This window comes from Natator depressus, chromosome 10 (assembly GCF_965152275.1).
Source record: "Natator depressus isolate rNatDep1 chromosome 10, rNatDep2.hap1, whole genome shotgun sequence".
Classification (NCBI taxonomy): domain Eukaryota; kingdom Metazoa; phylum Chordata; order Testudines; family Cheloniidae; genus Natator; species Natator depressus.
Window position 1 is genome coordinate 3,889,290 of NC_134243.1, and position 13,725 is coordinate 3,903,014.

The 13,725-nt window shown below is 54.4% G+C and overlaps 1 protein-coding gene across 1 annotated transcript in view; it reads left to right on the top strand.

Moving 5' to 3' along the window:
- The window catches only part of PKD1 (polycystin 1, transient receptor potential channel interacting), a 140,226-nt gene that overhangs the window by 106,586 nt on the left and 19,915 nt on the right, over positions 1-13,725 (top strand). The window contains exons 26-36 of the mRNA XM_074965012.1: positions 496-691; positions 2,026-2,196; positions 2,980-3,123; positions 3,559-3,769; positions 4,920-5,046; positions 6,578-6,694; positions 7,335-7,384; positions 7,820-8,022; positions 9,905-10,010; positions 11,482-11,600; positions 13,001-13,203. Of these exons, the coding sequence (XP_074821113.1) occupies positions 496-691; positions 2,026-2,196; positions 2,980-3,123; positions 3,559-3,769; positions 4,920-5,046; positions 6,578-6,694; positions 7,335-7,384; positions 7,820-8,022; positions 9,905-10,010; positions 11,482-11,600; positions 13,001-13,203 (1,647 nt within the window). The remainder of the gene's footprint in view (positions 1-495; positions 692-2,025; positions 2,197-2,979; positions 3,124-3,558; positions 3,770-4,919; positions 5,047-6,577; positions 6,695-7,334; positions 7,385-7,819; positions 8,023-9,904; positions 10,011-11,481; positions 11,601-13,000; positions 13,204-13,725) is intronic.

The window sequence follows — 13,725 nt, forward strand, 5'->3', positions numbered from 1 at the left end:
GGAGGGTGGTTAAGCCCCAGTGTCCTGGCCAAATTCTGGTTGCATTTTGCTTACCTTATCGTTTTTGCCACTGTTTCAGTTGGATACGGAGTTCTTCCCTTCCTGCCCAAAGCTGCTGCATAGTTTTGTTCTACACTTTTAGAGGCTGCTCCTGCCAGGTGCTCTGTGCCTCCTGATGAAGTTCAGTCTTCTCTGTAGCTCTGTAAGTGATGTCAAGGGGAGCTACAGGCGCTCAGCACTTTGCTGCATGAAGCCCCGGACAGCTGCTGAATTCCACTCCAGAGGTGGATGCATTTCAGCAGTGGGCAAAGTGATTGATATGCATATGCATAGTCTGTACTCCAGTTAGGGAGCCTGCAGGATGGACGTCACTATGTAAGATGAAGATATTTGTTAATTATTGTTATTGCAATCAGCGAGGCAGTGAGTGTGAGGCTGTGAAGTGAGGAGTTTGGGGAGGGAAAAGCATCTTTCAATATCTTTCATTTTGCTTAGGCTCCTGGCCCAGGTCTCAACTACATTGTTTTGCTGACCTGTGCCGTCTGCTTTGTGACATACTCTGTGACCATGCTGATTGTGCACAAACTGGACCTGATTGACATTAACCGAGTGGGGGTGATTCCATTCTGCGGGAAGAACGGGATGTATAAATATGAGATCCTGGTGAAAACCGGCTGGGGCCGAGGATCAGGTCAGTAACAGCGTCACTCTCTGGAACGGCTGACTGTGGGTTAGCCTCCATATTAGTCCCTTGAGACTTCTAGGCACCGCATCACAGCAAATCCCCCTGCATGGCACAGAACTTTCCTAGGGTTCTCCGGAGCAGTGAGGGAGGGTGGCCCTTGAGGATCTGGAAGGGGTTGAGTTATTCTGCCATGCTCCAGCTCCTTCTTGCAATTCTGCTGAAAGCGCCCACGTATGTCTTTGAGACGTTTTCAGTTAAGGCCAATTCAATGAGACTTTGCTGGCAAGATGAGATGCCGCTGCATAAATAGAAAACAGAGCCCTCAGGTAAGTGTCAAATATAAAGATGATCCACACAGGATGGGTCTTCATACTGGGCTTGGGGTTTGAGCCCGTGTCCATTTGCCAGCCGTGGCTATTCCTGATCGGGGGCGATGGCTCCGCAGCATGATACCCTCTTGCTCCCGTCTCCCAGGATTAGGCACGATTTCTCCTCCTCTCATTTTGTTGAGGTGTCTCTCATGATTCCCGATCATTTCAGGGAGAGCGTTGAGTTTTACTCCCAGCTGGCCCTTTGGGGCCAGCACTGCCATAAGACAGAGAGTTGGATTCTCTCCTGCTTTATTATATGCATTGCCAGCACAATTAATCACTTCGTTCTGGTCCCTGAGTCTCTCTTAGCAGCGAGGAGGAAGGAGGCAGAAAGCTGGGCTTTAACATGTTGGGCTGGGATAGCAGCCACAACCGCTAGAAATATCATCTTTGGACTTCGAAACGCGAGCGGATATAATCTGGGAGCGTTGATTGAGCGTCTGCACGGAATGCCACGGTGTCACTGTCAGAGAGCTGCTCTCATTGACTCCAGTGGCTTCCCTGGGAGCAGGCCTATGCCCCGTAACCATGTCTGGATCCTGATAGGCGAGCAGGGGACATTTAGGTGGCCCAGGTGAAACAAGGAGTGTCTGGCAGCTGGTCCCGGGGAGTAGTCAAAGAAAACAAGCCTTTCAGCCACTCCATGGAAAGAACATCCAGAACAAACATCTCCTCCCACCAGGATGTCAGCAAGTTAAAGAACATTAGATCACATCCCATCTCAGAAGGAAACATACTAAAGCCCATGTATCAATCCGATCTCACCAGCCTACTCTTCCAAGCTGTGTGTAACCCTATCTCTGGGTGTGGGGAGGCCAAGCAGCAGCCTTGGATACAAGCATATTAATTTCTTGCAGGTCTCCGGGTGGCCTCTCAAAAGGGCCATTTCATTTGGTCATGGGGTTGGGGGAGAGAACTCTGTACTGGATGGGATCTGCCGAACTAAGCCTTCCTGTTAACTCCTGCCAGGTACCACCGCCCACGTGGGGATCACCCTGTATGGCATGGATAATAAAAGCGGTCACAGGCATCTGGATGGGGAGAACGCTTTCCACCGCAACAGCCTTGATGTTTTTCAGATTGCGACGGAGCAGAGCCTGGGCAGCATCTGGAAAATCCACATCTGGCATGACAATAAAGGTGAGGCTTGGGCAGGTGTGCCAGGTTTGAACAGCTGTGACGATCACCATTGGGTTGCTGATTTACATTGGTGTAAACTGGTATGAGATCTGAATCCGACCAGTGGTATTCGATATTCTTGCAAGGTTTCTGCCTGTGCCACTCTTGGCTACCCCCAGAAATCCTGCATGAGCAGCTGTTCTTGCACAGGGGATTGTGCTGGGAAGCTGATGAACTCTGACGGGTAACTAAGAACGTTCCCTACCTTAGCACACACCACACCGCAGAGAGACATCATTGTCCAGTGGTCAGGGCATGGGGCTGGCAGCCAGGGGACTGGAGCGCTGGCCCCAGCTCTGTCACTGCGTTTCCTTGGGAAAGTCTCAAAGCCACGTTTGCAAAAGGACTCCAATGTTGAGTGCCCAACAATAGACAAGTAGGTGGACGTTTTCCAAGGGGGTTGCCTGGAATTAGGTGTGTACATCTACGTGCGGGCCCCAAAATGCATGGCCTGATTTTCACAGATGTCCTTGGTGCAGATTAGGGCTATATTCTATTTACCTGCATCTGTAAAGTGCTTTGAGATTGAAGTGTGCACCCTTCCAGAGTGCTCCATACCATAGCCCCTGCGTGCTACCCAGTCCCTGTAGGGATGAGGAGTGTGATTGAGAAGCAACTGACTGTTCTTACTCTCCTGATCTCGTCCACGGGGCTGTGTAGCTATTGATACTGCATGGCAAGCCCTGCGCTCTGGCAGAGCGATGGTCTGCCATGAGCCACGTCTCTCTGTTTCCCTGCTTTTAGGGCTCAACCCTTCTTGGTACCTGCAGCACGTCATAGTCCGAGACCTGCAGACCAGCAAGAGCGACTTCTTCCTGGTGAACGACTGGCTGTCCGTGGAGAGCGAGGAGAATGACGGCATGGTGGAGAAGGAGGTCTATGCCGCCAGTGAGTGCTTGGCTGCTGGGACATGGGGCCTGGAGCAGTCAGTGTTCATGGGATAGGAGGAGGAGGGCAGGGCAGCTCCTGGGACTTTGGGACTTGTTATTTTGTAGGGAATGCCAAAAGAGTGACTGTACGGACACCACCATGGGTTCCCCTGTCAACACCCTCATGCTGTATCCAGATCGGAGGTGCTCTGCTGGCTTCTTTCTGCCTTTTACCTGCTCTGGCTCGGTCTTCTCCACTGCCAGAGCGTACATGGCAGAGCAGGAGGCCCCCGTGAGCGCCAGCTCTGAGGGATGGGTCCCGGCCAGCACAGGCCCCTGTGAGCTCCGGCTGTGGGGGCTGGTAGATCTAGGGCACAGAATGGCCCCCTCTGCAGTGTGTGGCTCTCACCTGCTCATCTCAGCCTGACCCTGGCTCTCTTTTCCCGGCATTCAGGCGAGACGGAATTGAGGAGCTTCCCTCGGATCTTCGTGGCTGAGCTGCAGCGGGGTTTCTTCGAGAAGCACATCTGGCTTTCCATGTGGGACCGGCCCCCACGCAGCCGCTTCACTCGGGTGCAGAGAGCCACCTGCTGCTCCGCCCTCATCTTCCTCTTCCTCTGCGCCAATGCCGTGTGGTACGGCGTGGTGGGAGACGTCAGTCTCAGGTAGGCTGCACATCCTATCGCGCTGCTCCTGGTCTCTCGGGATCACCTAACCAAGCCTGTGCCCTGGTCCTGCCAGAGGCAGCTGGCTGTCCTGCCTGGTAATGACCTGTGCAGTCACATGGCTGTGTGGCACAGGGACCATGATCCATCCTGTGAAGCCCCTGGCCCTTGATCTATCACCTCCCTAATGTCCTCCATTTCCACCAGCGTAAAGGAAAAGGAGCTCCCCAAACCTCCCTACCACAAGAATTTGTGAATTGTTCCCATGCTCAGATACCCCCGGGATGGGCGTCATAGAAGAGACTGGATGGACAGATCTTGCTGTCCCTTTCTCTCTTTGGCTCCACCTTACCACCTTGTAACCTACCCTGCCACCACCACCCCTCTTATCTTTGCCCGTAGAGCAGTATTTCAGACCTTGCCAATACTCTCCCTCCTGACACTTGTGAAGGGGGCTAAGCAGCAGCAGCTGTGAAGATGTCCCGCTTGCTCTGGACACAAGTGCCATGCGTGGCAGAAAGCAGCAGAGACACACAGCTCCTGGGTGTAATTTTTCCAATCGCCCAACCCTGATTTGTTCTGTGGTTCGAGACTTGGGAGGTGCTTTACATCCTGGTAAAAAGCAAAGTGACAAAGCCTCTGAAATGAGCTCGAGAGAGAGCGGGACAGAGCTGGGACAAGTTGAACAGAACAATTGCCATTAAAGGGAAACTCTCTGCGTTGAACAAAAATCAAGAGGCAGAGGAGGTCAGCAGCAGCTGCAGTCGTTTGCTACATAATCAGAATTTTGCCAGACCACAATAGCCCTTCACTTTGGTACTAATAACGCCATGTGAAAGGCTTTCTGCTGCAGATCCTCCAATTTAGGCAGGTACCTTTGATACATGTGAGGTACCGTCCATTTCAAATCAAATCCTGTTGATTTCAACAGAAGTTAGGACCTAAATACCTGTGAGGATCTGAGTCTAAGCCAGGGCTCTATTCTGCACTTCTTGCACACCCAAAACTCCCAGGGGAGCCAGCAAGGTCTTCTTGACAGTGTCCCGTTAAAAATGACTTTCCCTTCCAAACACTGGCTCCCTAGTTCAGGTGGCGACACGGGTGATGTTGGTTCTGACATCTCTCTCCTTCTTTTCCTGACCTTTTCCAGTAACGTGGCTGTTTCCAACCTGATCCCACTTAGCGTTGACACTGTGGCTGTTGGTTTGGTGTCTAGCGTTGTGGTCTATCCAGTGTACCTGGTCATTTTATTCCTCTTCAGGATGGCTCGTAGCAAGGTAACAGGGAAGAAAAATCATTGACTTTCAAGGGGTGCTTTACGACAACAGATTTGCTTACAGATGGCCAGCGTCTGTCATCGTTACTCCCATTGTGTTGCATCTTACTTCAGGAGTAACAGCATGGACAGGAGTAAGAGGCACAGAATCTGGCCCATAGCGATGCTACAGAAGCATTCTGTGCACATACAGAGAACAGCTTTGATTCTCCTTTCACTCTCACCCCCATGAATCGGGTGTTGCTCCTCTGCATCCAGCGGGCTGCCAGGGGGATAAACGATAGGAGATCCAGGCCCATAGACGCATCAGGCAGCCTGTGAGCCAGAGCCAGGGCAGGTGAGACCAGAACAAAAACCCCAGGTGGGAATATGCCAATTGCAATGAAGAACGATGGAAGCCAAGCACCATATGAAAGACTCACAGAACGTGAACTCTCTGCCACAGGAATTCACTGCGGCCAAGAAACTAGCATGATTCAACATTGGACATTTATATGGATAGCAAGAATTATAATCGTTAATACTAGTTATAACAGATAGTAGTGAGAGCAGTTACAATAGTCAAGGCTAACTGAGTCTGGAGGGGACATTAAACCTCCTTAGCCAATTTCTGACTATTAGTGATCAGGATGAGATCTAATGTAGGGGGCAAATTATCCCACTGCAGCGTTCTTATATTTTCCTTTGAAGCCTCTGGTACTGACCATTATTGGAGACGGGACGCTGGCCTCCATGGCCCTCGGGTCTGATTCAGTCTGACAGTGCCTATGGTCCTCTTTTCCTTCTGTGGATTCTGTATCCATACTTGTGTTGTAATATGGCTCCCACCAACTCCCAGCTAGCTACCAGATGCTTTGGTAATGGATACATTAGAGATCTAATGAAGCACCACTGTAGGTGGAGGTCCCGCTGTCTGGGCAGTATGGTGGTTATGCAGCCACAAGAGGATGATCTGGCTAGACACAATCAGGCAGCCCCATTAAGTAACACAACCGGCCATTATGTGGTTGATAAGGAAATTAGGAAGGGAATGTCGCTTAAGAGCACACATGCTCAGCAGGAGATTGCGAGCCGTTCCTGTGCTGGGACGCCCTTGGCTAGGGGAGACTCAGGGGCACCAGGCAGGCAACGAGGCAATTGGTGTCATTTGACGTGTAAAGCTTTGGCCGGTGAGAGCTGCCCCCTGGGAGGTATTCGAAAAACCCACGTGGGTTTGGGGCGCTCCCCTAGTTTTGCTCTCACTGTTGCCAGGCAGCCCACGGTTGCCCGTTTCAGGGTGCCCATGGGGTCACGCGCACTGTTGTGCTACCAAGCCATTTATTTGCTGGTGTAACACATAAGGCAGGTCAAGAGCATCTGCTCGCTGATCTGATGGATGGGGCAGCGGAAGGGGGTGCTGCGGCCTGGAGTGCCAATGTAGGTGGTGTCGGACCTAGAGGGGCAGCGCTGGGGCCATAAATTAATTATACAAGCGAGACCTAGTTCTTAGCCAGAACAATGGCCTCACCCTCCCCTCCCTGCCTCTTATGCAGGCTTCCATCAGCCACACCCTGACCCACTCAGACCAGCAGTCCTTGGAGATCGATAATTACCTGGACTCCTCCCTCCTGGAGAGCTCCTTCCTCACCTTCCCCGGGATCCGGGCCGAGGTAAGCAGGCGACGGGAGGCCTCTCCTGCCTAAAGGCGGCACAAAGCAGGTAGTTCTGTGTGCTTCCCCCAGCCCCTCTGGGCGCCGTTCGGCCTCCTTCTGTCCCTGCGTGTGGCTGCGGAGCGGCGTCAATCCCTGGCCCCTGGGTTAATGCAGCGTGGTACAGGGAAGAGTGGGAGCTGGCACAGGGTCCTGCCCCTGGCTGAGTACCTGATGAGTCAGGGAGGGTGGAAGCCATGTAGAGTGGGATCAGCATGCGCTCACGCCCCCTCCGGCCCCCAGGCCAGTTCCAAGGCACTTAATGATAGTCAGCATCGATCCAGCACTTTCTGCCCGATACACGTTAACACCCTGATCGGCCCAACACCTCGGCGCATCCTCGCCTTCTACAGTGGGAAATGGAGGCAGAGAGGTGCTGTAAATTGCCTAAAGCCACAGAGCGAGTCAACATCAGGGCCAGTGTGTGAGTGCCTGGCTCCCAGTCCTGTGCCCAGACTGCGAGGCTGGCCTCTCCCCGGGGCCACTTCCCCTGCCTGACCCCCCTGGAGAGCCCCGTTTTTGCTGTGTTGATCAGCTGTGATTTTAACCAGAACCCAGCCAGCGTATGGTGACTGAAACTTATTCTGCTCCTTCCCCACAGGCCTTTTCCGAGCAAACCAAAACCGATTTGTTCCCAGACGATTCAAAGAGGTGAGCGAGCTGCCGGGGATGAAAACCGGCAGGGAGACTGCATTTGTAGGGCCTCGGAGCGCGCGCACACAGACACCTTTTCAGGGAAGACAGTAAATTATGGGTTGGGGAGCCTGAGACATCAAGCCCTGATTAACGTCAGTGGGCAAAAGGCTCAATTTTATTGTAGTTGGTCATTTTTTGCGGCTCAGAGATGAGGCGCGTCTGCCAGCTTTATTGCTACACTAGGCTGCATTTTGATTTCTCCCAGGGACAGGGGTTCTGCCCTGCTTGCATGTATTGATTAGCAATCGCAATAAATGAATGTGACTGGAAGGCAGGACGCTGGCTTCTGATACAAATCCCGCTGGAGACCATTATCCCGGCTATTAATACACAGCGCTCTCTCTCCCGCTGCCTACCCGGGAACCTCCCGCTCTGCCTTCTGTCCCGCAGTCTGATTCGGTGGCACTCCAGCGAGGCCCTGCTCAACTGGCCAGATCTCCTCAGCGACCCCTCCATCATGGGCAACACCATCCAGAAGCTGAAGCGGGGACGGGCCAGCCGCCATCTGGGGCTCGAGGTGCCCCTGCCGGCTGAGGAGGACAGCTTGTCGCTTGGCTTGCACCAAGGGCAGACCAAATACTTCTCTGCCTCAGGTGGGGGTGAGAGCAGTGAGGTGTAGCACTGGCGGGGCGCGCCTGGCTCCGGAAGCGCTGCTAGGGAGGGGCATTTGGCCTGAGCGCTTCCCTCCTGTCTAGCACTTGCTACCCTGGGCAATTATGCCTGGACACAGAGACCGAGTAGGGTGTGTTTTGTGCCTCAAAACCCCTCTTTATTTCCGGTCCTAAAGTCAGTGACACCTCCAGTTTCCTGTGTCCAATACACCAGCCTTCACAACCCCTGCCCTTGACCACTGTGAAAGGGGACGGTGCTACGATAAAAGTCCTGGGCTCAATCCCTTGACTCAGACAGGCGATTGGCCTGAGCGAAGGCGTCTGGATTCGGCCCACCTATCGCCGATGGCGACTGAAGAGTTGTGCTCATGGCAGCAGGGTTATCGCTGCCTCCTTCGGCCAGGGAACCCTGCGATGACTCCTCAGGGCTGGCACCACGGCTCCCTGGCTAAAGGAGCAAAAGGTCATTTGGTTCAGCCCAAGTGTCAATTGACCCATTTCTCTGCATGTTGGGAGTCCGAATCCAAATGCGACCAGAATGGGTCAAGGACTCGGGACTGCAGGAAGTCGGGCTGCAAATCTTGCTTGGAGCAGGCTGTCCCCAGCCCTCAGGGCATGGGAAGGAGGCACTGTGGCCCTCAGCCATCACACTGCTCCCCTGTGTCTGAGCATGACCTGTTCCTACCCTAGCTTGCACTGCGCGCCGCCCCTCCCCACCCTGTCCTGTGCCAGCAGCCAGCTCTCATCTTAGCAGAGGAGCTGCACTTTAACTGAAAAAAATCCCCCAGGATCAGGTTTGCATTTGCCTCAGAGCTCTTTAATACAGGGCCTGTAAAAGCAGAGGAGCTAACGCCCTAGGAGATGGGCGACAGAGAGCTATCCTGCGCTGGCCCGGGGCAGCTGAGCTGCAGATGCAGACCTGTTTGCTGCCACCGCCTGGCCCATCACCCGGGCTATTGCAGCGTTGGGCACCCATGGAATGCAGGTCAGTCGGACTCCGGGCCCAGGGGCTGCTTGAACCTGGTGCTGCTCTCACGCCCACGGGGCGAGTCCATTGAACCCATGGCATTACCCTGCTGTCAAACCCCTGGGAGCAAGGGGAGACTCACACACCCAGGGTGTCTGAATTCCCCAATGACCTGTGCATCCTCATTGGTCATGGAGCACCAGCATCCTCATCCGTGAGCCCCTGAAGTGACCCTAAAAAGGGTGCTCCCCAATTCGTGCATCCATCCCAACCAGGGTGCCCAAGCAGGTTCACACAGGGTGCAGGAGTGATGGTGGGGAGCCATAGGAGGAGGTTCAAGGTGGCTGTGCAGGAGGGGACCCCGGTAGCCTCACCTATGTGGAGACTGGCCTGAAGCCCTCTCCCATTCCACTGAGAGGTGCTGTGAACAGATCTAGCAGCCGTAGGCACCGACTCCATGGGTGCTCCGGGGCTGGAGCACCCACGGGGAAAAATTAGCAGGTGCTCCGCACCCACCGGCAGCCAAGCTCCCCCGCTTCCTCCTCTCCCAAGCGCACTGCATCCCTGCTCCTCCCCCTCCCTCCCAGTGCTCCCCCTCCCCCCCCGCCTAACAACTGTTTGGCGGCACTTAGGATTTTCTGGGAGGGAGGAGTGGGGATGCAGCGCGCTCAGGGAAGGAGGCAGAGAAGAGGTGGGTCAGGGATGGGGACTTGGAGGAAGGCGGTGAATGGAGTGGGGCAAGGGCTGGGCCAGAGTTGGGGTGGGGGGGTCAAGCACCCAGCGGGCAAAGGGGAAGACGGCACCGATGCTAGCAGCCCTGTTAACAGGGAGAGGGATGAGGGAGCTGGTTAGCGGTTGGGGTGCTAACTTTCCTGCCCTGCTGTCTGTCTCTCTCAGATGAAGATCTGATCCGGCAGATCCTAGCCGATGGAGCTAGTGGCATTTCCCACCCCCAGGATACGGGGCAGTATGCCAGAGCCGAAACGGACTTGATCTCAGGCCTGTAAGTATGCAGGGAGAAAAAAGTGCTTAAAGAAGGTGTGGTGAGTGAGCGCTCCCTGGGCCCCTGCCCTCCCGCCAGGAGTGTGGGGGACAGGGGCGACTGATTTTCTGCCTAAAAGAGGGGGGCCACGAGGCTCTGCCCCCTCCTTGGCCCCACCCCTGCCCCTCCTCTTCCTCCCGAGGCCCTACCCCCCAGTCAAGTCAGAAGCCAGAGCCGGGCTGGGAAGCCCAGGCCCCTCCACCTGCCCTCCACCTTGGGAGGAACGCAAGAACAGCCCCTGACCCCCGCTCCCCAGGCCTGCTGCCCTCATGCGGCTCCTACCCCAACCTGGCTCCAGCTTCCGATGTGGCCAGGGCCTCGGAGGGCCAGGGTAAGAGCCGTGTGGGGGAACAGGGGGACTGGGCCTCTGGCATAAAGTGGAAAGATCAGGCCCATCCACTTTCAAAATTGGGAGGGCCATGGCCCCTTGGCCCGCCCTGTTCCAGGGCCCCGGGCAGGGGGAGTTGTTTTGTGCTGCACCAGCTTTGCTGAATCTGGCCTTTTGGTCCTGGCTGGCAGCTGCACTCACAAAGCAAACACCTGGAGCCGTATCAACCAGGCAGGCAGAGCTCTTCCCCACTCACGTACCTCCTGCTAGCCCCAAACCCTGGGCGCCAGCTGCCTGTTTCACTCTAGATTCCACCTCGCTGCAGGCAAGCACCTTGGTGAAGGAGTCTCCAGAGGCCGCAGAAGCGTCTCTGTCGCGGTTTCCTTTGACCTGCTCAGCGAGTGCCGCTGATGCAGGTCAGCTCCGCTCGAGAGCAGCTCCACATCGACAACGCTGGGCTGAGCTGCGATCTCCCGGTGTCTGGGTTTATAGCCCAGTTTAAACAGTGCCAGCAAAGACAGGAAAGTATCAGGGTCTCTCTGCCTCGCTATGCCCCTATAAGATATAAAACAAAGAGGCCATCAGTCTGAACCGTCTGCGCAGGGATTTGCGTTGGGGCACCGTGGGAAGGCTGCTGGAAGAGCAATTTCCGAAAGTCATCAGCAGAAACCTGAGCAGCCTTGCACTCCTGCCGTCCCTTCTCTGCAGGCGGTGAATCAAACCAGGTGGCCCAGCGGGAAGTTAGCAAATCCCACTGACTGATGCTGCCGTCACTTGGGGAGGGAAGCAGTTTTATCTTGCCCATGATTGCAGGGCATGATGTTAGTGATCCCTATGGAGCAGGCTAGTAGCAGGGAGGACTGGCTCTCTCAAGAAGCACGCACCTTTAAAAGAAGAAAAGCTGCTAATTAGCCAAGGAGTTGCCTGCGGCTGGTGCTAGATTAAATGTCACATTGCTTGGGCTCAGAATCCTCTCTCTGGGGCCCTCCGAACCAGGCTGCCACCGGTTTGCTTACCGCAAAGCCCGTTTGTCTGATGGAGTGCCTCTTGCAAAGCAAACCCGGGTTTAAGCCCCATGCTAATAACGTTGATTTGCCCTGGCAGATCCAGTGTGTTTGGGGAGAAGACAGAGACCATCATGCTGCAGCGGCTGAATGAGAGAGGGCAGAATATGGTAGCCCCTGCCAGGGAAGTGAGCAGATCTGCCAAGTCCACATGGACAGGTACTGGGCGGGCAAGGCCTTCTCTGATGTCAGTGCCCAGCGCAAAGGACATGCTCCCTGAAACAAGCTAGGGTGAAGAAAGGAGCTCAGATGTTATGGCGATAAGGGGTGGATAGGCAGATAAACACAGACAGCCATGATGTGCGCCCCTTTACGAGCCAGGTTCAGAAGGGGGCATGCTCGTTGCATACAATTCTCCAGCTCTCTATTCCTTACCATTTCAGGATCCATTTCCCTTTGTTCCCTGTGCTCTCATTAAAATCATCATAAAAACCCCTTCTGGAAAAGCCCTAACTCGGCATTTCATGCTCAAAGGCATTTACCTACCATGTGCAAAAACAAAGCCACTACTCCCCACTCCCACAGGGGGATTGATTTCAGAAGCACATTACGGCAGTGAACTAATTAGACCTGAAGGTAGGGGAGGGTCCTGATGTCAGCACAGGGGAAAGGGAGTTAGAACTCAAATGAAAACTCAAACCAGTTAAACAAGAGAGAGGGAGAAGGAAAGGAGACTTCATGCAGTGACGTATAACATGGGCAAACAAAGAGTTCACACTGTCTCCCTACAGACCAGCCTCTCCCATGGCCAGGAGGTGAAAAGCTGAACGGATGGGAGACAGGTCATGGGTGGTGATAGGTTCTTAGCTTCTCCACTTAAGAGTCCTGGTAAGGACCTTAGAGCAGTGGCTTTCTTAGCACGAGCTGTCCTGCTTTCAGACACCCCCCAGGAATTTCTTGCACTACAGCCTCTCTTCTCAGTGCAGAAAACTAAACACGGAGCTGGGGCTCTGGGGCCTATTAAAATCCATCCATTGGTTTTGCCTGAACTACTGTAGTATCTGATTTGTACAGCTTAGTCACATGGTTGGATGAAAGCATCTCTCTGTCTAAGCAGCCCCTCCTGGACAGGGTGGCTTAGAGGCAGAAGCAGCCGGTTAGGAGAGTCAACTCCTGGTGACATGCAGGTTCAAAGCCTCACAGGGTCACCCTTGTCCTTCCCGGGTGAACGGAACAATCTCCTTGGATTGGGTCTTTCGAGTGACACCTTAAGCCAAGGCTCTGGCTGGGCACTAAAGATCCCCTGGGCCTTTGGTAAGTGAGGGCCCGTGTCTGGGTCAGAATGGCTGCCCTTCCCCATGTACACACGGTGCAATTTGCAGACGGGTGGCTACTGCCCTTCACTTCAGGGATGGATGCATTTCAGCAGCGAGCTATGTATGTGGTCGGTTCAGCGTGGTGGGGCCACAGAAACGTGGATTATCCTTCTAAAGAACACCCAGGTTTCTGAGGGCTCCCCACAATGACTCAGGTCTCTGGTGGGGCTGGCGGTTGCTTGGCCCTGCCGGTTGCTGGCAGCACCGTTGTGGGATTTCAGGCCCCTGCTTTGCTCCCTGCAGTTGTGGACCATACGTTCAGGAAGCGCCTGCTGCCAAACTGGTGCTCATACCTCGCTCACGCCATCAGCCTCCTCCTCTTTGCCACCTCCATTGGGGTCTCCGTGTGGATCGGAGTCGGCTTCACCTCCAGTGTTGCCCTCATGTGGCTCATCTCAGGGATATTCAGCTTCCTGGCATCCTTCTTGGTCTGGGAACCTCTGAAGGTAAGGATGGGTGTGTAATTTCTTTTCCAGGTCGCTGAAATTGCTTAATGTCTCATGATTTTCTGTCCCCACCAGTCTAGGCTGCATAGGGTCCTGCTTCTCTCTCTATCTCCTTATCGATCACTCCCCTCTGTAAGTTACCGCAGATTTCTGAAAGGGGATCAGCCCTGATTGAACTGGCACCGAGACGCCCTCAGCAGGCTGTAAAATGGTTCAATCTCTCTGCCTGCGGCAGGGAAGCATCTGTGAAAATTACAGAGGTGTAAAGCTGGAGCCTCTATCGCTGTTGTGTATCAGGCTGTACAGCATCTGGCTTTAGGAAAACACGGATCTTCTTCCCCACCCCTGGCACAATTCCATGGGGCAAATGGAGAATAAACCTCAGATGCCAACAGCCAGACAGGCTCTACCTCAGAGAGGAGAAATTTGTTAGCACAGACCCATGGTCGGCAGCCATGAAGCCGCATGGATCCAAGTCGAGGCCGGCTCCTCTATTCAAGCTTGAATCCACGTTGGGAACGG